Source organism: Microtus pennsylvanicus, chromosome 5 (genome assembly GCF_037038515.1).
Source record: "Microtus pennsylvanicus isolate mMicPen1 chromosome 5, mMicPen1.hap1, whole genome shotgun sequence".
NCBI lineage: Eukaryota > Metazoa > Chordata > Mammalia > Rodentia > Cricetidae > Microtus > Microtus pennsylvanicus.
This window is the reverse complement of record NC_134583.1, coordinates 57266758-57290485: the sequence shown is the minus strand read 5'-3', so window position 1 is coordinate 57290485 and position 23728 is coordinate 57266758. Positions and strand designations below refer to the sequence as shown.

General features: G+C 47.5%; 1 protein-coding gene across 9 annotated transcripts in view; it reads left to right on the top strand.

Annotated features, from left to right (window-relative positions):
* The window catches only part of Plekha7 (pleckstrin homology domain containing A7), a 188172-nt gene that overhangs the window by 103005 nt on the left and 61439 nt on the right, over positions 1-23728 (top strand). For 8 of the 9 annotated variants that reach the window (XM_075971982.1, XM_075971980.1, XM_075971978.1 and 5 more), the window contains one exon: positions 19174-19257. In XM_075971982.1, the coding sequence (XP_075828097.1) occupies positions 19174-19257 (84 nt within the window). Of the gene's footprint in view, positions 1-9454; positions 9589-19173; positions 19258-23728 lie in introns of those variants that run through there. The other variant, XM_075971981.1, reaches the window with a different exon arrangement.

Genomic DNA, 23728 nt, shown 5'->3' with positions numbered 1-23728 from the left:
TCCAGTCACAATGGTCAGTATGCAAGAAATGATGACTGGTGCAGATAGTTCCCGTGGCTGTTAGAGGATACTGGACACTGAAATAGGAAAGGTGCATATGGACAAAATGGAATGGCAGAACCCACACAAATGGGATTCGTGCCCTTATAAAAGAGGCTCCTTGGGTGGGTAGGTAGCTCCCTGTGATCCCAGATTGGGAAGGTAGAGAGAGGACTCCCTGGAACAAGTTGAGTAGTGAGACTCACCATAGCAACAACTCTGGGTTAGACTGAGAGATCCTGTTTCAAAAAGAATTTGGTGGAGAGTGGTTGAGATGGCTCCCTACAGTAACCACACGGGCACACACACACTCTTGCATGTGTTTGCCTGTATGGAGAGTGGTTGAGATGGCTCCCTACAGTAACCACACGGGCACACACACACTCTTGCATGTGTTTGCCTGTATGGAGAGTGGTTGAGATGGCTCCCTACAGTAACCACACGGGCACACACACACTCTTGCATGTGTTTGCCTGTATGGAGAGTGGTTGAGATGGCTCCCTACAGTAACCACACGGGCACACACACACTCTTGCATGTGTTTGCCTGTATGGAGAGTGGTTGAGATGGCGCCCTACAGTAACCACACGGGCACACACACACTCTTGCATGTGTTTGCCTGTATGGAGAGTGGTTGAGATGGCTCCCTACAGTAACCACACGGGCACACACACACTCTTGCATGTGTTTGCCTGTATGGAGAGTGGTTGAGATGGCTCCCTACAGTAACCACACGGGCACACACACACTCTTGCATGTGTTTGCCTGTATGGAGAGTGGTTGAGATGGCTCCCTACAGTAACCACACGGGCACACACACACTCTTGCATGTGTTTGCCTGTATGGAGAGTGGTTGAGATGGCTCCCTACAGTAACCACACGGGCACACACACACTCTTGCATGTGTTTGCCTGTATGGAGAGTGGTTGAGATGGCTCCCTACAGTAACCACACGGGCACACACACACACTCTTGCATGTGTTTGCCTGTATGGAGAGTGGTTGAGATGGCTCCCTACAGTAACCACACGGGCACACACACACTCTTGCATGTGTTTGCCTGTATGGAGAGTGGTTGAGATGGCTCCCTACAGTAACCACACGGGCACACACACACTCTTGCATGTGTTTGCCTGTATGGAGAGTGGTTGAGATGGCTCCCTACAGTAACCACACGGGCACACACACACTCTTGCATGTGTTTGCCTGTATGGAGAGTGGTTGAGATGGCTCCCTACAGTAACCACACGGGCACACACACACTCTTGCATGTGTTTGCCTGTATGGAGAGTGGTTGAGATGGCTCCCTACAGTAACCAACACAGGCACACACACACTCTTGCATGTGTTTGCCTATATGTAGTCACACATACATGTTTGCACACATGCCACACTTACACATGAAAGAAGAGAAAAAAACTTCAAAGAGCTTGTTTACCACATCCCAGTACTCAAGGAAATAGAAGATCTGTTCATGAGGAATGGGCCCTCACCAAGACAGGGAACCTGTGGGAACTGTAATGTTAGACTTTTGACCTCCAGGAGTGTGAGAAATAAATTTTAGGAACTGGGGAGGTGTCTAAGGTTGACAGACTTAACAAGCATGGGGACCCAACTTCAGTCTCCTTGTAACAAGCAAGATGTGGCAGAACTGTCCTGGAACCTGCCTGCCTCTGCCTCCCGAGTGCTGGGATGAAAAGCATGTGCCACTATGCGGAGCTGAGATTTTTGGGTATGGTAGTGGAGGCAGGGAGGAATGTTCTAACCCCAGCAATGGCAAGATGAATCACACAAGAGTGACTCCCTTGAAGCTCATTCGCCAGCCAGCTAGCCTACTTAGTGTAGACACCTGATGTCTTTGACCACACAGCAAAGTCACACATGTGCGTGCATGCACTTACACGCATGTGGACTTCCATAGGAACACACAGAAATAAATACGAGCACTTGATGTAGGAATTTGGTGTAAGATTCCTGTGAGAAAGGATTTAACTAGCCCAACACAGCCTCCTTGGGAGTTGGCCCAAGTTCTCCCTGTAGCTCTGCTCAGGTCCTTGGTTCTGCTTCCCCATAAGTACCACTTTGTGCTCAGGAAGTCACATACTGCAGAGATGATTACTAAACAGTGTAGACTCAAAGCTGGAGAGTAGAAAGTGGCCACCTCACTCATGGCCGGTCTGGGATCACCATTCTTTCATTACTAACATGCTTGGTAGGTGGTTTTTGGCTTGAAAATGTACAACACCAGTGATGGTCAGAGGCCATTCTGACATTATTGACACTCACCCTGTCCACATATGCTAAGGGCCTGAATCCAGGGCCTTATTGCTAGGCAAGTGCTCAGCCACTGAGCTATCCCCCAACCCCCTGAAACCACGAAACATTAAGAAAAAGTTTGTTTAGTTGTCCAACTCTACTTCTTAATCGTCCTTCCGGCATGGAAGGTCACTATTGCTGTGATCAAATATCACGATCGAAGCAAGTTGGGGAGGAAAGGGTTTGTTTGGTTTATACTTCTGCATCACTGCTCATCATAAAAGGAAACCGGGACAGGAATTCACACAGGGCTGGAACCTGGAGTCAGGAACTGATGCAGGGGTTGTGGAGGAATTGCCACTTACTGACTTGCTCCTCGTGGCTGGCTCAGCCTGCTTTCTTATAGAACCCAGGGCCACCAGCCCAGGGACGACAGTACCACAATTGGTGGGGCCCTCCTCCATCTATCATTAGGAAAATGTCCTAGAGGTTTGCCTGCAGCCTGAACCTATGGAGGCATTTTCTCAATTGAGGTTCCTCCCTTTCAGATGACTGTGGCTTGTGTCAAGTTGACCATAAAACTAGCCAGTACAGTAGCCATGTTTCCAGAGTCTTCCCAGGCCACAAAAAGCTCCAGCTCTTTCAGTGATAGGGACCTGTTTTTAGTTCTTCTCAGTTCTGGTCCAACTCTCCTGTGCTTGTTCCAACTTTCCCATCTGGCTGATATGTGTGGGTCCCGAAGTGGACTTGATATCTGAGTGGGCTCTGACCAGTCAAAAATGACCAGTTAATCTTACTTGTTTTGGACTCTGTTCTAGTGTTGAGTCCAAAGGTCTATTGGTGCTCCTGCAGCTTTTCCACACTGGACCAATTGGATCTAGAGTTAGTTCAAACCTCAGAACTAATGCAGAATGTATTCTCTGGGCTGTCAGAACAATGGACCACAAATCCAATGACTCCAAACAACTGAGTTTATTCTTTGTCTTAATTTTGTTTGTCTGGGGGTCAGAAATCAGCATATCAGCAGGCTTGGTTCCATTCCATGCCCCTGCTTCTTCCTGCTTCTAGGCGTGGAAGCCGACATCTTCCCCAGCTCTGCATGTGTCACCCTGGTCTCTGCATCTGGTCTCCTGTGGTTTCTCTCCTGTGTACACTTCTAGGGCTTCAGACCCAGATGTACTTTCTCCAGTTCTCATGAAGCCTTGAGACTAGACCCGCTTCTGAAAGGCCTTTTTCATTTTGGGGAATGGAAATGAGTCATTGGAAGATGGATTTTGTTCAAGGCAGGAAATTAATTAAAAACAAGGTTGGATGGGTTTCCCTCCAGCCCTGTTTGCAGGAACTCCTGCTAATTCCTGGTTCCTAATTACTGTGACCTCCAGCCGTTCTCCTAACCTTCCCAGGCCTGTTTCCTCGGCTACAGAGTGGAGATTGGAGGAGGGCAATCAGAGGAGATTTCAGCTCTAAACGCTTTTGTCCTTTAAAAAATTAAATTATATTTTTAAAGTTTATTTTGGTGTGAGCTGACTTGCCATGCCATACCTATATATGAATGCCAGAGACTTGCCTGCAGGAGCCGGTTCTTCCTCCCACTGTGGATTCCAGCAGTGTTGTGGCCCGCTAAAGTCTGATAGTGATTTCTGGAAAACAGGGTTACCCTACTAAGAAAGTGAGTCACTCCAACATGACTTCATAAATGGGGTATTTGCTGCTCTTGACTAAAACAGGTTATCTTTTTTTTAAAAAAAGATTTTATTTATTATGTATACAATACGGTGTTCTGCCTCCATGTATGACTGCATGCCAGAAGAGGGCACTAGATCTCATTGTTCTCCTTGTAGATGGTTGTGAGCCACCATGTGGTTGCTGGGAATTGAACTCAGGACTTCTAGAAGGGCAGCCAGTGTTTTTAACCTCTGAGCCATCTCTCCAGCCCCTAAAAGACAGTTATCATTTGTGAAAATCTAAAAGGCTTTCATGCCGTTTGCCTTTGACAGGGGTAGGGTGTGAGCCGCCCTTACTCCCTCCTCTCCATTACTTGCGTGCAGGTGTGGGCACTACGGACTTGGGGACGAGGTGTTTCTCAGATATGTATCTATGTATTGAGTAAGTGGGAGGATGAAGTGAGGTGAGGATGCTGACTGAGCTCACAGTCATTGTTGGGGACAGGTGAGGCAGCATCTTTCAGGTCTTGTCACCTAGAAAGATTTCTCCCGACTACACGATCTGACAGCGGCAACTTTTCCCTGTGGCTCTCTGGAGCAGTTTCTGGACCAAGCTGTTAAAGGCTACATTCTGAATTATAGTCTAAATGCCATGTTCAGTGTTAGGGGAAGTGTGTGTTCCTCTCCAGAGATGCTTTTCTGTGCCCAGAGCCCCTGCCTGCTGTCTGGGATCACTTTTGGTGTCCATCATCAGAGCAGCATTCACTACTACCTGTTCTTGGGTTCTTCTGGGATGATGCTGGTGGCATTTGCTGGGTGTTCTTTGGCAGGGAAGAGCCCAGTGGTCTGGATTTAGCTGTGCTGTAGTCCAGGCAGGAAGCTGTAAGGGCAAGATCCCATCAGCCACTGGGAGTTTCTTCCAAGATACGATGAATGTGTATACGGTACATATTCATTCAGTAAGAAGAAAACTTTGTAGCCAATTTTTGCCATTCGCCTTTTGTTCTCTCACGTCAGATTCTTCTAAACATGTCATGCTAACGGAAGGTCCTCTCTAGTTGCCAGTGTTGGTACAAGGTAGAATCCCCACTCCAGCAGGTGCATCCAGCCCGAGGTCCAAGGCCAAGCACAGCTATGAAGTTGGCCCAACACAGAATTGTAAACTTATTTAAAACATGATTAGATTATTTTCAAAGACTCCATTGTGAGTTTTGTAGGTAGCAGCGTGTGTTGCAAGGTCAGAGGGTGGGGCTCCCTGAGCAGTTGAGCTTGTGCGTCTGTGAGCTCCAGTTTGCTTCTTAAACACTCCTACCGTGGCTTAGCCCTTTGTTTTCCACATTCTGGCAGAGCTTCCGATATAAAGAAGTGAGTGTGAGAAAACTGAGTGTGCATGCAATGACAGATGGGCTCCCAGGTCAAGCCTGGAACAGAGGGTGTGGTGATGGCCACAGTGACCACAGTGAGCCGAAAGGTGGGTCTGCTTCCCAGTCTTGCAAAAGTGTTTGCTTTTTCAAGGTGGACTGGATTCTTTTTAAAATGAATGTGTGACATTTTTGGCTTTTAAAATTCAACTGGATTTTTAGCCTCATTGGAATTCAAGTAAACCTTGTCTTGGGGACATACTAGTTCACAGTCGTCGGTTTGCAATGCCTGCTATGTGGCGGGTAGGTTGACATGTGGGATGGGCCCAGGATTGTCTCTGTATAAGGAATGCTGAGGGCCCTGGGAGCTATATGTGAAGGTGAGTGCAATGGCCATCTTTGTTGTGGACATGGAGGAGTTCGTGCTGTGTAAAGCACAAAGCAACTTGGAGAACATGCACAGTATCTACTGTGTGTGTGTGTGTGTGTGTGTGTGTGTGTGTGTGTGTGTGTGTTTGCGTGTGTGTGTGTGTGTATGGAGGAGTGCATGTACTACCACAACAAATGTGGAGCTCAGAAGACAAAACAAGGGACTTGGTTCTTTCCACCATGTGGGCTCTGCTCTAGGCAATTAAACTCAGGTTATCAGGCTTGGCAGCAAGTGCCTTTACCCAGTAAGTCATCTTGTTGACCCTTAAAATTTTTAGAATTATTTCTAACCACCTCGTGTGTGTGTGTGTGTGTGTGTGTGTGTGTGTGTGTGTGTGTGTCAGAGGATAGCTTGTATCGGTTCTCTTCTTCCACTGTGCAGGTCCTAGGGATTGAACTCAGGTAGCCAGTCTCAGTGGTGAAAGCCTTGACCTACTGAGCTGTCTCACTGGCCAACTAAAATTTTAAATGACTAAGTAATCCATAAACACAAATAACAATAATGACACAGGGTCAAACAGGCACAAGTGTCCACCACCTGAGTTTAACACTGCTACTGCATTTGGATTCATGGTTCATAATCCTTCTGGAATATGTAGCTCTTGAAAAATTTTGAAACGCAAATAAGAATTGGGAAGAATACCAGTGTAGTTTAAGCCTTCAGAAGTCAGAGGGGCTGGAGGTGACCAGGCAGGGCCACTTAGAAGAAAAGAGACCTTGAAGGTTACACAGAATGTAGCAGGGAAGATGGCAGTGGGAGACACACTCAGGGGTGGGAGCGACAAAGTGATTGGAGCTGGCGGACAGTTAATCTCACAGGATGTGGAGTGGTCAGATACAAAAGCAAGGTGGGAGAGGGGAGATAATCGAAGAAACCTGGGCTCCAGCACAACTGATCTGGCAGCAAGGACAGCATGGCCAGGGATTTTGGAGGTAGGGCCATTGGGCAGAGTGGGGAACAGTCTTTGTGGCCTTTCTGGTTCTCACATACCTGTCACTGATCTCTTTCAGGGTGTTACTGGTGATAGAGGGTTAAGTCTGGTACCTGATGACTATGCCCAGGGCACTTCCTGTTCCTTCACTGGCTCCTTGGCATCTGGCCCACTGGGGCCAGAGGTGGCCTTTGCCTGAAGAGTGAGCAGGAAAAAGACTAAGCCCCCACTTTGTGCTAATTAGAACTTGAGTTTTGGTCATGAGGTTGAAGAAAGGCTCTGGGCTGCTTTCTGCTCTGATTTCTTTGTTTGTGAAATGGACATAGTACTACATACAAGGGCGTTGTTCTTACAACAGGATTTCTAGATGAAGTCACGCTTGTGTTTACATTGGACACCTGCCCTAACCTGGGTGCACAGCGCAAATGACCACAGCTGCCTGTCCTGTTGGATTGAGTGCTTATATCATGAGGCAGGTGAGGCAGTAAATCATTCTCTATCCCCCAAAGTACACAGTGCTAAGCACACAGTAGGACCAAATAAGTATTAACTATGTGGTGTTTGTGCTTGTAAGCCTAATTCAGGTTTTTTGTTTGGTTTTGGTTTTTCAAGACAAGGTTTCTCTGTGTAGCCCTGTCTGTCCTGGAACTCACTATGTAGACCAGGCTGGCCTCTGCCTCCTGAATGCTGGGATTAAAGGTGTGTGCCATCATCACCCAACTAATTCAGTCTTTATAACAATGGATTTGTGATTATTATATTCTCTTTTGTAGTTAAAACTATTTTGTTAGGGAAGACAATTGTGAGAATGGCTCCTGGTCTGTCTGTCTCTCTGTCTCTGTCTCTGTCTCTGTCTCTCTCTCTCTCTGTCTGTCTCTCTCTCTCTCTCTCTCTCTCACACACACACATTTTCTTTATTTTTGAGAATTTCATACATGTATACAATGAAATATGATCATATCTACTTCCTATTTCTGTCTTCCAACTCCCCTTTATTCCCTCCATTGTGTACCCTCCCAATTTATGTCTTTGTTGTTGCTGTTTGTTTGGATAACCCACTTAGTCCAGTTACTGCGGCCTGTAGGTGAATGGGTTTGGAGCCATCCCCAGAGCACCCTCAAAAAAGAACGTTCTTCCTCCACCAGCAGCCAGTAGTAGCTCCTTGTATAAACTGATGACATGACCACTCCATGGTATGGTTAAGGGGAAGGTTTATATTGTAGATATGAGAGAGAGAAAACAGAGGCGTCTAGAAGAGAAAGAAGTAGACTGGACATGGCCCAAGGCCTTTGTGAGAGAGAGGAAAACCGCAAGAGAAAGAGAATCGAGAAAACAGAGAAGCACGTGTCTACACTCAGGCATCGCCAGAATAGCAGGGTTGTAAGGAGAATGAGTAGCTGGTGGGAGGGAAGCCAGATAACTGGGAGAGGTGAAGAGCCAGGTTCTGGTGACCCCGAGGGAGCCTGGAGGCCAGCACGCGCTTTGGTATGCTAATAGGCACCATAGGTAGCCCTTTGCCCCTTCTGTCAGTAGGAAGGGAAATGACTCCTGTTTGGTAGAGGGGAACCGGCTTCACAAGTTCCTGAGAGTGCTGGCTCTTATCTGACCTCCAGAAATGCTTCTGTAGCCCAGGCGGAACCCGGCTCTGGATGTCTGGAGTTTCCTTTGGACCTGATGCGCCTTCATCTGGTCACTTACTCTTTCATTTTGCTGTGGCAGACTCACATTGTCTTATAATCTTTTTATTTATTTATTTATTTATATTTTATGTGCCTTGGTGTTTTGCCTACATGTATATCTGTTTAAGGGTGTTAAATTCTCTGGAACTGGAGTTACAGACAGTTGTGAGCTGCCTGCCATGTGGGTACTAGGAATTGAACCCGGGTCTTTGGAAGAGCAACCAGTGCTGAGCCATCTCTCCAGCCCTTGTCTTATAATCTTGAAGGCTTTTAACCGCCCCCCCCCCCATTTTTTTAAAGACAATACCTCAGGTTTTACCATCAAAGTGCTGAAAGCAGTAGCAAAGTTTAGAAAACCTGCCCAACTGCCATCCTAAATAGACTGAGAACAAAATCTCCTTTATTGTGTCCTCAGTATATGTTTCTTGAGCTCCTACCTATGCCAGCACTGTGGCAACAACTCTAGAATGCAGCTGTGTAACAGCGTGCAATTCCCTGTCCCCTTCGACCCCATAGGGCTGTCACCCACCTTGTGATCTGTAGACCTGTGTAGGTTACAGCGAAAGAGCCACTGCTGTTCTGTGACCTCAGTATCTTAGTTTCCCTTTCTCTCTCCTGCCTCTTTTGGGAGTGAAAGCTTCCTGGTTATATTGTCCTCAAAGAGCCCTAGCCATTCCCAGGCAGTTCTGGAAGAATCCTCGAGTTTTACCAGGCAGGTAGATGGGTATGGTAGTGCTTCTCCACCAAGACGAGGCTTGGTCTTAGGGCTGATTTTAACCCAGCGCAGGATGGAAGAAAATAACCGGATGGTTCTTTCTGACATCAGGGCTGGGTGTTAGGCTCTGTCCTGATGCTAGAGGGAGCCAACCTCCCAGGCTCCAAGAACAACGCACTGGGTCCCTTAGAGCTCGCCTGGATGTGTACAGCCAGTCATCCACATTCCCTTTGGCCACAGGAGGTGGTGACTCAGAGCTGGAGGTGTGTGCCTGCCTGGTGCCTGATTGTGCTTGGGGTGTGGAGAGGAGGGAGAATGAATGAGCAGGAACAGGAACAGGGTGGCTTGCTGGATTGTAACACTGGGAGCAGTTGTGGAGAAAGAGAGAACAAGCCTTCCTCTCGCCTGCCCTGAGCTGAGTGCAGATTTCATCAGACTACCACCAGGAAAGACACGGTTCTGACCATGGGACTCAGGGCAAGTGTGGGCCTGTCTGCAGGAAGTGAGCGAGCGGGTGAGTCCCGGATGGATCTGTAAGGATTCGGTGTGTGGTAGATTTTGGTTCCCGAAGTTTCAGATGGCTCAGCAAGAGCGCCATTTTATTAGGAAAAAGGAGGACAAAAGTGTCCTGAACTCTTACCTCCCTCACGTTCCTATGGACGGAAAGGTGTCCTGTTGGAGATGAGGAGGGGAAGGTTCTTTGTGTTTTAAGTTACCTGTAGTGTCATCGAACTTCCAGTTCGACTGGGGTTGGCTGGATGGTAGGAGTTTGAGAAGATCCTGTCACCTAAAACATCCTCACTGCCTGGGATGGGAGGTGCTGGTAACACCTGGCCCTGTTTTCTCAAGTGGCTGCCGAGGCACCGGATTCAGGAGGCACTGAATGGAAGTATGAATGGGCGCTCTGAGGTTGAGAATGCCTCCCTATGATTTCAGTCCTCCTGTAGGCTCTGTGTCCCTGGCTGAGCTCAGTCTGTAGGGGAGGTGGATTTTCTTGGTCTGTTCTTTCAGCACCATGGTGACAGACCCTCTGAGGGACAAGGGTGTGGTTGAGGGGCTGTGCCTGCTGATCTGAAACCACTGCCTGGCAGGCGAGTTCTTTAAATAGATGTTAACAGTGATCTGGGGTTTTGTGTGCCTTGACCCAAGAGGAGGAAAGCCCGTGCTTGAGTCTCTGTCTTTGCAAGCTTGTCCTGCTGGAGTTGTAATGCAGAGCATTCTAGAGCCAGCCAAGGAAAAGCCTAGCAGGCCCCAAATGCGGAAGTGTTTCCTAACTGTGCTGAGCTGGATTATCTCCTCCCTTTACAGATAAGCCTAGCACTCACCCACTCATTCGCTGTTATGCACTGGACAGAGCTAAGGCTTGAACTCCAATCTGATCTGCCTGGGTGGCCTCTGCGATGGAGAACCCAGGATGAGGAAACCAGAGCCCTGAGAGGTTGAGGAGTCACTGCTAACAAGGCTGACATTCTATTACCTTGTTTCTCTGAAAACTTCCTTCACAAAGTGGGCAGGGCTGTCGGCGTTTGACTTCCTCATTCTAGTAGGAGTTTGACTTTCATCTTTTCATTCATAATCACGGGAAGCCAAAATAAAGCTCCCTATTTGGCAGGTGGGATTCTAGCTATGGGACCCCTTGTAGGATCTGAGATGCAGGTAGGTTTCTTCCTTCGGCCAGGTTACTTGCTTGGGAGAGAGTTTTACAAATGGAGTGGCCACCCAGTGGATCTGTGAAACCCATATATAACCTGTGTGACAGAGCTTTCTAGATTGTGCTGGAAATCATCAGTCTGCTCTATCCAGGGGACCAGAAGGACAGAGATACCTCTTTCCGAGGTGGACAGTCATGCTGTGACCCTCTCAGATGCCACTCTTTCTTGTGCCTTAGGCACAGAAGGGGCAGTATCTGAACCCCTAGTTTGGGATGGGTGAAGTAAGCCAGATGTGGGTAGTGTGGATGCTGGTAGCCTGGCGCTGCTGTATTTCTGGCTCCCCAGGGATAATGGGTGCTTCTGGCACTGGCGTAGGTTCCTTCTTCTGGGCCTGGGAGCCCCGCCCGGGTCACCTGTCTGGACTTTGTGATGGGTTGATAGACTCTGCACAACCTCCTGCCAAAGGTGGCTCTTGCTCTGTTCCCATGCTCTAGGAAAAACACGAGAAATACAGGAGCCAGCCTTCGAAGAACTGAGGACTGGCACCTAGAGAAGACTGGAGGAAAAGTATTAGTTGGGGGAACTAAGAATAACGAAAGAGCCTTCATATCTTTCCCTGAACTGTTAGCTTAGCCTCACACTCTTCTAGTTCATACAAGTGAGACATAGGAGAGCGTGTTTATACTCCTACCCCACCCTGTGTCTTCTTAATCACTCAGCAGTTTCCTCTCAGGCACTTGATCCTCACTTTCTGCATTGAGGGTATTAACCTTCCCTTGTGGGCCTGCAGAGGCTTCTGGCGTGCTAATGTCTCTTGCGCGGCCAGTTGCTGCATCTTGATGGCCAATGACCATTAGGTTCTTTTATATTTTTTTAAATATTTATTTATTTATTGTGTATATATACAATATTCTGTCTGTGTGTATCCCTGCAGGCCAGGAGAGGGCACCAGACCTCATTACAGATGGTTGTGAGCCACCATGTGGTTGCTGGGAATTGAACTCAGGACCTTTGGAAGAGCAGGCAATGCTCTTAACCGCTGAGCTATCTCTCCAGCCCCCGACCATTAGGTTCTTGTCTCCGTTGCCTGAGTTCTGCTTTCTGCAGGTGTAGGCAGTTCACTAGAGGGCTCACTTGAAGGTCAGAATCCCATTAGTTTTTTCCTATTCATTGAGTCCAGAGATGCTTCTGAGCATCTCCCGGGTGCCAGACACCTCTACAAACTGATGTAGTAGAGACAGGTCAGATCTGCGTGCTTGTCAGAGGGACCCACAGTAATCGCATGTGCGCCTAAGTGCGAAACATCTCAGCTGTTAATAACTAAAATAGGCCGATGTGGTATGAAGTGACAGTGGGATGGGCTGAGGTGGTGACAGCCCTGCCCAGATCTAAAGGACAAGGTGCCAGCTGTATGGATACAGGCAAGGAACGTGCAGACTGTGAGGACAGAGGGTGCCAAGTGGGAAAGGCCTGGTGTTCAGGAAGTGAGGTAGTCAGGGACAGAATAGTATATGACGAGACTGTCGCCAGCTAGGAGTCATGTCATCTTGAGGTTTTGTTTGTTCTGAGACAGATTCTCGTGTAGCCCAGGGTAGCCTGGAACTCACTTTGTAGTTGAGGGTGACCTTGAGCTTCTAGGCCTCCTGCTCCATCTAGTGTGTGCTGCAGTGCCTGCTTGTGTGGCACCAGAAATGGAACCCAGGGCTTTGTGTGTGCTGGGCAAGCACTGTGCCAGCTGATCTAAAACCATTGCTAACCCATCTTCTAGCATTTTCCAAGCCAAGGCAAAGCAACTAATTTTCACTCTGGATGGTGTGGTGCTTCCAGTGCTTCATGGAGGAGCCTGCCATGATCTCACTTCCAGTGAAGTCACAGAAGCTGAGAAAGGATGTGCTTAACTGTTGCAGAGGCTAATCGGGAGACAAAAGCTAAGCCTGGTAGTTGCAAGGCTATAATTCCAGCTACTTGGGAAGCTGAGGCAGGAGGATCACAACTGCAAGATCTGCCCGGGCCACAGAGTGAGTCTGATTTAGTGAGAGACTGTCTCCAACTAAAAGGTGAAATGAAGGCTGGAGACAGACTTTTGTCACGAGGGCACTTGCCTCACATTCCCGAGGCCCTAGGTTTGGTCCCTAGTGCTGGTGCGGGTGGGTGGGGTGTGGCCAGAGGCAAGTAGTGGAGGTGGTGGAAAGCAAGGGTGAATGAATATAGAGCATCTTAGAGAAAAAGCCAGTAGAACTCACATGCATATCCCAAGCCAAAGTTAGGCCATAGAAGGAACAGAGAATGACTCCAATTGAGGACATTGTTACCAGAAAAGTTTGGTTTGGGACAAAGACAGCTTATTGTTCTTTAGTTAAAACTTAGATGTCTGTTGTTGCTATAGTCAAGGCTCAGTTGGGTTCAAGAAACATTGAATGCCTTCTGTATGTTTAAGTGTGTATGCCCCTTTGTTTTAACCCCTAGGAACATTTTAAAATCCCATTTGTAATGATGGAGCCAAGGCTTAGAGAGGTGAAGAGGCTTGCTTTGGTTGGAATCCAGCCCAGCTCCAAAGCTCTGGGCTGACGATTGCTCAGGGCACATGTTGAAAGAGATACCTTAGTACTGCGTGGATAGTTTTCTCTTGGGGACAGGATAGGACCATAGGCTTGCTGGCTCATCCAGGCCTATTCTCAGGCCACAGGAAGAAGGGCTGGCAGGGAAGTGGCTGTGTGGAGAGAACTGTTGTCAATGTTGACGGATTCAAGACTGCAAGCTTGAAAGACCACTCTCATAAGATCGTCAGCCTCCTTAGAAGTGCCACATTACGGTGACACTTCCTGTTAAGTGAACAAATTAGTAAAAGTGCCAAGTAAAACAAACCAAAAGGAGCTTAGGAAATGTTCGCAATTCGAAGATACTGTCTTTTTGATACCATCTCATCTAGCCCAGGCTAACTCCAGGTGAGGGAGGATGACTTTGAACTGCTAACATTGTCCCCACCTCCTCAGTGCTGGGATGGATGGTGGTGTGAGCCACCTCAGCCCGCTTATGGTGCTGGGGGTTAAACCCACAGCCTTGTGCACTCTGCCAACTGAGCTGATGCCTAGCCCTGAAGATAGTTTCTGCTCCCGATTATACCCTCTCTGCTGAGGAGCCCAGATGAGAGCTGACATAGCTAAGGCAATTTCTTCTCGTTTGTGGAGTTTCCGTTTTCATTTTTGAGCATTTTCTGGGGTACTACTAGGTGACCCACAGTTCTGTTGAGACACTGAGGCCAAAGAGAAAATGTGCCGTAAAAAGCCTGGAGGCGATGTTGAAGGCGGCCTTAGCCTGCGGGTGACTGTTCTCCAGTGTCGGGTTGGGAGGCTGGGGACAGGGGACTGACAGGCTTTGCTCTGTATGTTGATGAGGCTCTGCTGGCTTTGACTGGATACTTTCCTTACATTTTAAGCTGTTTCTTCTTTTTATAGCTAGAACCTGATAAGAGCTAGTGCCGACAGCACATCTGCCACACTCCACATACCAATGCCACAGCCATCAGAGAGCCGCACTCAACAGTGTGCTCTGGCCTCCTGTCAAGAGTCGTTCACAGCTTTCCAGAGCTCCCTGCATTAAAAAAAAGTCAATAAAAAAATCAACTTGCTAGATAAGTAATTGGAACTTTTATGTTTAACTAATCGAAGTTTTTTTTTGGTTTGATTTTGGTTTTCTAAGTCAGGGTTTCTCTGTGTAGCCCTGGCTGCCTTAGAACTTGCTCTGCAGACCAGGCTGGCCTCCAATTTAGGGATCCTCCAGCCTCTGCCTCCTGAGTGCTAGGATTAAAGGCGTGCACCACCATACCAGTCTATGCTCATTCTTTATGAATGAAAAATTCCCCTTCCCAAAACTTGGCAGAAAACGGTGAGGCCCTCACATTCTGACCAGCCCCATGTGTGGTGCAGGTGAGCTCTATTGAGCTCAGTTCTCTGTTCTCCACGGTCCTCTGTGTTCTGTTATCAAGGCTCTTGTGTTTGCTGCCAGCCCTCTGTGGGCTTTCCTTCCCAGTCCAGGGCTTTTGTGAAGGTGTGTTTATTTATTTGGGCGCTTACTCTCCCTTGCTGCCTTCCCTCCATGTTTCCTGGGACTCTCCAGGTCGCCCTGGCTGCCAGGCCTTTCCCAGAAGTTGCTTCTAGGGGGAAGAGTGGGATTTGAAAAAAGAAGACTAGATCGTGTTTAAATCATTTGGCAGATTGCTTTCTCAGTAGCCTGAAGAGAAACAGAAACTCCTGCGCGAGGAGAGTTTCTATTCCCTTGAATCCAGTCGCCTGGCTCCCAGCCGGGCCATGTCTGCCATGCTGAGGAGCAGAGGTGGGAAGTCAGGTTTCAGGACAGGTATTTCGGGGATGTGTCGATACAGGTTTGCAAATGCTTCTTGAGTCAGGGTAATGGGACATGCGACTGTGGGTTTTAGGATCAGGAAACTTAATGGCATTTTAAGGTCAAAAAAGGGACAAGGAATGAAGCATGCACGACTAGACTTGGAGTCTCAAGCTTATGTAACAGGCAGCCTTTGTTGGGCAGTGGTGGGTCTGGAGCTCTGTAGAGAGCACAGTAGATGACTGTATCAGTAGACAGGTTGTCTACCTCTTGTGGGGCTCGCCTTTCTCCCTAATGGCCTACTAACAACAGGTAACTTGCCTACTGGTATTAGGTTGAATGGTGTAGCCTAGGAACCTTACTCTTTTTGTTCTAAGAGTGCTGAGCTGGAAGCTCTGCCAAGAGCAAGCTGGGTACATTCAATCAAAAGCGATGAAGTTTCAGGATCCCAGAATTCAGGATTCATTCATCCACGTAGGTCCGTCTCCTCTTCCAATGGTTATGTCGGTTATGTCCTCTCTCTTTCTCTTTCTGATAATAGTTCATAATCTGGAACCTTATTTCTTTCATTTCTATCACGGAAATAACATGATTTGTGCTTCTAACCTCCTTGGGTACCTGAGAGTGTTGGACAAGGAGAATGAGCAGAAACTGGGAGGGCCGAGGCTGATGGTGTTGGCATCAAGGGGAGCAGGCATAGTGGGGAAGGGAGTGTGAGGAATTGCTCTAGGTGTGACCAAGCAACAGCTATTTTTCATCAGTTTAACTCATCGTCCTTCCAATGTTAGAGTGCTTGTACTTCTGAATTAAGTACCAACACCTTGTAGCTCAGGATTCATGAGCCTGGGACTCTCTGGGTTTATTTATATGACATGAGTTGGGGGTAGGAGACAGACTGACTGCCCTCAGGGTTGATATTGTGTGTAGAAAAGGTGGCCACTGGCTGCTGGATTTGTTCCAGGCACATAGAAGATTGGCCCTGTGCTCCTGTCTACCAGAGGGTCCATCACCTGACCTGATGATAGGACCAGAGGCTCCTTGGGGTATACTGCTTGCCCTACAAGTATCATTTAGAACTTTGGCCCTGGGCACAAGGGGGATGAAAGGGTAGGTGAATATGGCACTGTGTTTCTGATGCCCTGCCCACAGGGCTTTCTGACCATAGTCAAGAAAACATCAGTCTCTGCTTCTTAAGGGAAGGGGACAGTACATCATGCAGAAGGCCTGGGATTTACAAACAGAACCTAGATTCAGCCCCTGTCTTAACACTTCCCTGAGGTTGTCCTGTGCACACCCTCATCTTCTTAGCCCAGTTTTCTCTCTAACAAAGTGTGGAGCTGGTGTGCTGATGGCTGGATGTGTGAGTAAATGTTTGTGGACTCTAAAGTGCTTCCGAGGCTCTAGAGGTCAGTGGTGTTGTTGCTTGATTACTCTCTACCGACCAGTTGTTTCCCCACCAGATTGCAAATGGGACCAACCCAGAGTTTTTACTCTCAAGCTTCCTGGAGTTGACTGTGAAAAAGCTAGGTGAAATAAGGCCCAGCCCTTGAATGTGATGCAAGGCTGTCTGAAACAGGTGTTGCAGGGGGCTGTTCCCATCCCGACTGGAAAGTGCTTTTTTGGGAGGCCCAGGCTGCTGCCTGCCAGATGAGGTCATAGGATTCTGTGGGCTGGCCCAAGAATAGGACTGGGAATTGAGAGGCCATCTGTGCTGGGATGAGTGAAGGTTTGGTAGGGGTGGTTCTCTGTGGCTCGGTCTGTCAACAAGCAGCCTGGTCTGATGGCTTGTTAGGACTTGGGCCACACTAGCTCCCGGTGCTAAGGTTACATCAGGCACCAGGACAGAGTAAGGAAAGTCTCGGGCTTTTAGATATTGTCTTCCTAAACTGTGTGCTGTGCAGATTTAGATCCACTAATCTCCAGAGAGACTCGGTGCTCAGTTAGGGGGTGAAGCTAACAGCTTAACATCACTAAGCTGAGATGATCTATTGGCTGGGAGAGCAAAAGTCTCTTCCCTGCCTGTGTTAAGAGCTTTTGAAAAGAGCCCATACCCCCTGATTTAGCAATTTTAATTTGGAGGCTTCAACTCAAGGAAATATTTTTGAATTGGGGTGAGGGGGCATCTATACTCAAAGTTGCTGATTATGATGGGAGAGACCCCATAAAATCTCCAGCATTAGCAGAGTATATGGGTCTAAACAGAAGCACCATGGGGTTGGGGAGTAGGGATGCTTTTGTTTCCCTGCTCCCTTGTATCCACAGCAATGTCTCACACAGAGGCAATGAATGTAATTTGAAGGTGTGAAAAATATTATGTTCATATGTCAGACTCAGTAATTCAAATGAAGGCACCGGAATGAAAGTGTTTCTCCTGCATGAGTTACATATAGAAAAAAAACAAAAAACAAAACCACAGTGGAACCTTTACTTTGTATGTTGACTTGAAGATTTTTTTTTCAAAAAGAAAGTTAACATCAAATAAAAAAACTGAATTCGAGACCAGCCTGGTCTACAAGAGCTAGTTCCAGGACAGGCTCCAAAACCACAGAGAAACCCTGTCTCAAAAAACCAAAAAAAAAAAAAAAAAAAAACCAAAAAAAAAAACTGAAAAAAAGCAGCATTTTTAAAAAGACTTTTAATTTTATGTATATGAGTGCTCTATCTGCATATATACCTTTATGCCAGAAGAGAGCATCAGATCCCACTCTAGATGGTTGTGAGCACCATGTGGTTGCTGGGAATTGAACTCAGGCCCTCTAGGCCCTCTGGAAGAGCAGTCAGTGCTCTTAACCGCTGAGCCATCTCTCCAGCCACAACATATTTTTCTATGTGGAGAAGACTCTGCCAACTTGGGCTTAGTAGGTAAGGGACCTGAGTTCAGTGAGAGAACAAACTCCTGAAAGTTGCCCTCTGACCTCTGCTTGTGTGCCACCTATAAACAAACAAATGCAGTAACAATTTTTTTAAAAATTATTATTATGTTTTTAAATAGAAGGCAAAAAATAAACCCCAAACTGCCTTGGAGTTTTCCACACATATAATGATGCCACAGGTGCTTTTCGTTAGTTTGTTTCTAGATTTTCTAAAAATCTAAAAGCAACTATGATTTTGTGCTTGGGAAATTATTTTTCAATCCATCACATTCCCTTTTGAGAAAGGAGATTCATTTATTTGCTTATTTGCGAAACAAACCAGCAGCCTTCAGAGCCGACTCTGCATCTTTTGAAACTCCAGGCAGTCTTTGTCAACACACAGAACACCTACACTTGGGCAAGTCTGTCATCTTGGCATGGAAGCAGCCCCTCCTGACTTCCGAAGGGTGGTAGAAGGCTTGGGTGTTGGAACCAAGCAGGTCACGTTGCAGAGACATGCCCATACGTTTATTTTCCCTTCAGTGAACTGAAGACATTTGGTAGCACTGAGGAGAATTTTAAGAAGATAGGATTTGCTGGCTGGGTGGTTAATTCTTAGGATTCTTTCCCTGACATACAGTTTGGGGATGTTGAGAGTGCCGCCTATTTTCCTTCATTCTTGTATCAGCTTGCCATCTTATAGAGGTTTTTTTTTTCTTTTTAGTGTTTCAGTGTTTTGGAACTTTGTGAAATGTATCTTTAAGATATTGTGTATTCCTGGGCATGGTGACACATACCTGTAATTCCACTATGTGCAAAACAGATAGGAGGATTGTCTAAAGTTTGAGGCCAGCCTAGTCTACACAAAAATTCCAGGGCAGTCAAAGATATGTAGCTAGACCTGAAAAGTTTTTGCGTCCAGATAAACCTCTCTGCCGACCTAATAATCCAAATCAGACCAAATCAACCGAATTAGAAAAAGCCCAGGTTTAATGGATACCAATGCTCCCGGGTGGCCTTCCAGCCCTGGGATGATTCTTCCATCCAAACAGACCCTGTTTCAAAAAACAAAACTAGTTGGAAGCTTAGGAGTCAGAGACAGGGGACCTGTATGTGTTTGAGGGCAGCCTGGGCTAATGTATACCGAATTCCTCCTTCCCAGAGGAATGTTTGATGACCTGGGTCTCTAGCACATCATCTCTTGGTGTCCTAGTCCCCTTAATCATGTGACTTCTTATCTTTCTGTCTTTCTAGCCACAACCAGCAGACCACAACCTTCAGGCATCCTATGACTGGACAGTTTTCTCCAGAAAACAGTGAATTCATTCTTCAGGAGGAGTAAGTATTTCTTTATGTTCTTACTCAGATAGAGTAAGTTGAGAGCTTGGAGATAGTTCATGTTTTGAGTTCATCAAAACACAACCTGCTAGGCGGTTTCTGCTGTTTTGGTTTGCGTGTTTGTCTTGTGGTGGGGTAGATGGTCTTAGAGTGGATTGAGAGGAGTTTTGGTTTTCAGTCTCCACATGTCTGGTGGAGAGATGCTACAGGATGTGGGGGTGCTATCACAGCCTCTTAAAATCCCCTTTCTGCTGAGACATCCAGCTTGCACACAAGCTGCCCTCTGACTAGACTCCTCACCTGGTGGGAAGGTGGTAAGAGGTGAGATTGGGTGCCAAGGCTACCTGCAGGAATTCCCATGTTCTTGTCCCTGAGCAAGGATCTGGACAGAGATAGCAGATAGTAACGGAAAAGTTTACTAAGGGAACACAGCTTCTCCAAGTGTGGAAACAGGCCAGAGCTGGAAAAAGATCAGACTCAGTGACAGAAGCTATACAGAGGGTTGTATATTTCAGTACGGTGGGCTTTGGGCCGACGCATAGCTCACATTTTTCTTTACACGCCCTTTTACATGTCAACCTCGGTGGAGAGGGTTTCCAGCCTTTCTTTATCTGCTTATTTCCATCCTGCTCTTCTGCTGCAGTTGTACATAAACAAAACCGCTAAAGCCATCAAGTAGAAATCCAAAGGTGGGGGCTAGAGGAGAGGCAGTGCTCTTCAGGGAGAAAACCCTCGTCATTAGCTGGACTCACTGTGCTGTCTGAGTGGGCTGCGGCTCTTGTTGCGTGGAGATTCTAACCTAACCTTAGCCTTGCTTCAGAGACACCAAGCTTCCTCTGCTGCCTCTTCTTCAGGAACCCGTCCCCAGCATTGGTATTGGGCCTCATTGCTCATGATCGGATTATCTGTGCCACTCTTCTGAAGCCGCTTCCTGATGCTCACTGAATTTTTTTCTTCAATTGTCAGCGCGTGTCTGGCCCTTTGTGGTTGTGCTAGTTTTATTTCCGTTGCTGTGATAAAATATCCTGACAAAAAGCAACTTAGTGGGGAAGGGGTTTATATCAGCTTACAATTCTGTCATTATGAAATTACGGGGCATGAAAACGAATCACAAGACACACAACGGAACCTACTTTAAGAGTTTATTAAGACCTTTAATCTCAGCACTCGGGAGGCAGAGGCAGGCAGATCTCTCTGAGTTCGAGGCTAGCCTGGTCTACAAGAGCTAGACAGGTTCCAAAGCTATAGAGAAACCCTGCCTCAGGGGGGCGGGGGAGTAATTTATTAACAGGAGGAGAGAAGAAGGTGCTCAGGGCCTGTCGGAAATTTGGTGCGGGAAGAGAGCATATTACAAGTGTGTCCAGCTTTTAAAGACTGTCTAGTGCATGCACACACGCACGCACGCATGGGTTTATGTAGCCTCTTTACGCATAGATCACTAGGACTTGAGGATCCTGGGTGGCTATGTAATTTGCCAGAAGGCTTCATGGCGCATCCACAACTGTGGAACCCAAAGTGTCAGCTCTTACCTTGGGTGATAGAAATGATAGCATGGGGAAGTCAAATCAGACAGACAGCTAGTCACAGCACATCTAGTCAAGAGCAGAGATAAATTAGTGCGTGATCGCTTGCTTGCTTGTGCTCAGCTTGATTTCTCCACCCTTAAAACGCTTCAGGACCTCCTGCCTAGAGGATGGTGCTGCCCACAGTGGGCTGGGTCTTCTTAGATCAGTTAACTTAATTAAGACAGTCCCTAATAGACATGCCCATAGGCTAAACCAATGTAGACCAACGCCTCATCTAGACACTTCCTTGCAGGTGGTTCTCAAATTGTGTCAAGTTGACAATTAGAGCTGTTCATCACAGTAGCTATCAGGGTCTACTCACACCCAAGGCTCAGGAATGCGATTCCACGTCTGAGCCTCGAGCACAGGCACATACTTTCTTCTCCATACGGGTGCCTCTACAGCTTTGGGGAAGAGAGAAACATTCCTGAGCAGTGACGGCAGCTGACTGACAGTGAGCTGTGTACACCAATCCCCAGACTCCGCAAAGCATTTCATGTGGAGGTGGGGCCAGGCTTGAGAGAGAGCCACTTGCTTTGGAAGTTCAAAAGCCCACTGTTGTGCTGGGCAACCAACTGCAAGGCATGTGGGCTCCCTTGGGGGTCCTCACCAAGAAGACCTTTACTTGGAATGCCTTTCCCGGTGCTCAGTCAGTTTCAACTGTCCTCCCATTCCATTTGCGTATTTGGAGAGAAAACACGGTTGGAATGGCTGGTGATGTGAGCGGTGTCTGAAGACAGCTCTGAGAGAGGCCTGAGCCTGCTGAAGGTAGGCGGTCTCTTACTGAACTTTGGCCCCTTTGCCGAAGAGACTTTATTTTACGGGTTTCAGGGCAAAGCTCTCCTGAAGCTGCTGCAGATTGTGGGTTTAGGTGGAAATCTCCCGCTGCTAGGCGATTCTGTCTGCTGTTCTTCCTGCAGCTACATGTTAGTAAAAGCTGACAGCCAGAGGTAAGGGCGAGTGAGCATGGGAGAAGGCTCTCCAGCTCCAGGAGGAGGCCAGCTCGTGCTCACCCTCGTGGTTCTGGGCTGTGGGAGTCTCATCTATGGCCATCAGTGACTGGTAGAACCAGCACCTTGTCTCCAGACACTGATAGTCTTGGGCTAGCTTTGCCTGTTGCATTTGGTTGCCATGGCAGCAGAAAAGATGAGGAGAAATGCAAACACCTGGCAAGCAGATGCAGGAACTTGACTGGTTTTCCTCTCCGGATTTTCAGGCAGCATTTGTGACAGTCACAGGTAAGGGGAGACACGGGAATGGGGTCCTTAGTTCACTCAGGGACAAGTGGCAGTTTTTGGTGTGGATGTTTCGAAGGGCATTGTCAGTTGGGAATGCAGTCCTTGCCACATGACACCCACATCTTCGGCTCTTTTCTGCTGGCCAAATATGCAGTCGTGGTGGCTTTGCTATGTGGAAGGGAAGCTGTTGCTTTAAAACAGAAGCCTTGTTTCTTCCTGTGGCTTCTCTAGTTCTTTTCCTTCCCCACAACCTGGGAATTGCTCTGGTTGCCATTTGACAATTGTTGTGGTCTGATGAGAAGGGCAACTGCTTGGTAGATCAGGCAGGAGGAGCAGGCAGGCTGGAAGGGGACAGATTAGAATGGGAGAGTCTCCGAGGTCGGTGTCTTTCTCTCATCCTGCAGTCTTGGAGTCTGAAGCAGGAAGAGTCTAGCCCAAGGCAGTCCAGCTTGGGGACTCTGATGCCAAATTCAGGACAATGCTCTGATTGAGGGGTGGGGGCACAACTGTCTGGGCTGTCTTCATGCCAGGTGAGGAGGTGCTATTTGGGCTCTTTCCCAGCCTGTGTTTAAGGAATTGAGGGGGATGGGGAAAGTGCATAGTGAACTGTGCTGGGGTGAGGTTGCAGCTACTCAACCTCACCCGTGAAATCCCTTGTCAGACAGCCTCCCACGGGTTACTGGAAGTTGACAGTAAGCATTGGCAGCCTGTCTGTGTCTCTATCTGGGAAGAGAAGGTGTGTCAGCCTGCTTGGGACAACAACTAATTTTCCCTTCTCCCTCCCTCCTTCTCTCTCTCCCTCCCTCTCTTCCTTCCTTCTCTGTCATTTTCACTGTAGATTGTGCTCCTTAAATGAGTGCTTGTGTTTGCAAGTGTGCCCACTCTTGTACGCAATCCTCCATCCACAGCCCTCTCCCAGCTGAATTCTCTGGTCTTTGGAATCCTTGAGGACAGCGCCTGAAGTTGGGGTTCCTTTTATCTCAGGATTCATGGGATAACATTAAATGAGTTGTTTTGTTTTGTTTCAGTGCCAAGGATCTAATTGAGGGTCTTGCTAACACTATACAAGTACACTGTCACCCAGCCAGATCCCCAGCCCAATAAGGTCTTTTTAATAATATAGTTCTGTTTCCCCATAAGTCAGACGACTTTCAGCCATTGCCTTAACCACTAGAAAGGAAGCCTGCCATAGTTTCTATATTTTGACTAAAAAAAAGTCACAGGTAAGGTGTTGCTAAGAAACCATTGTGGTCCCAGCTACTCGGTTGGCATCTTGAGCTTTCCGGAGAGAAGGGACTTGGTAGTAAAAATAAACTGTACCTGGGATTTAGGTTCTGGGGTCTCCAGTGGTGATGCAGGAACGGTGCATATCTTACAGTGCCCCTAGTTCTCAGAAAGTCGTCTTAATGCACAAGCTGCCTTGTGGAGAGAAGTTTTCACCCCATTTAAAATGGAAACTGAGGCCCAAAGAGCCGATTTGTGGGAGAGTGAAAACATATCAGAGCCCAGCTGAAATCCTGTTGTCTCTGCTCTTGCTCTTTCCCTACACCAGATTCCCTGGTTTGAGGATTGTCCTTTGGGTTGTGATAGCCCAGATCAATATCTCACAGATCTTGGGGCTTGGCACTTGGAATTGAAATCTCTTTATGGCAGACCCCACCCAGTTCA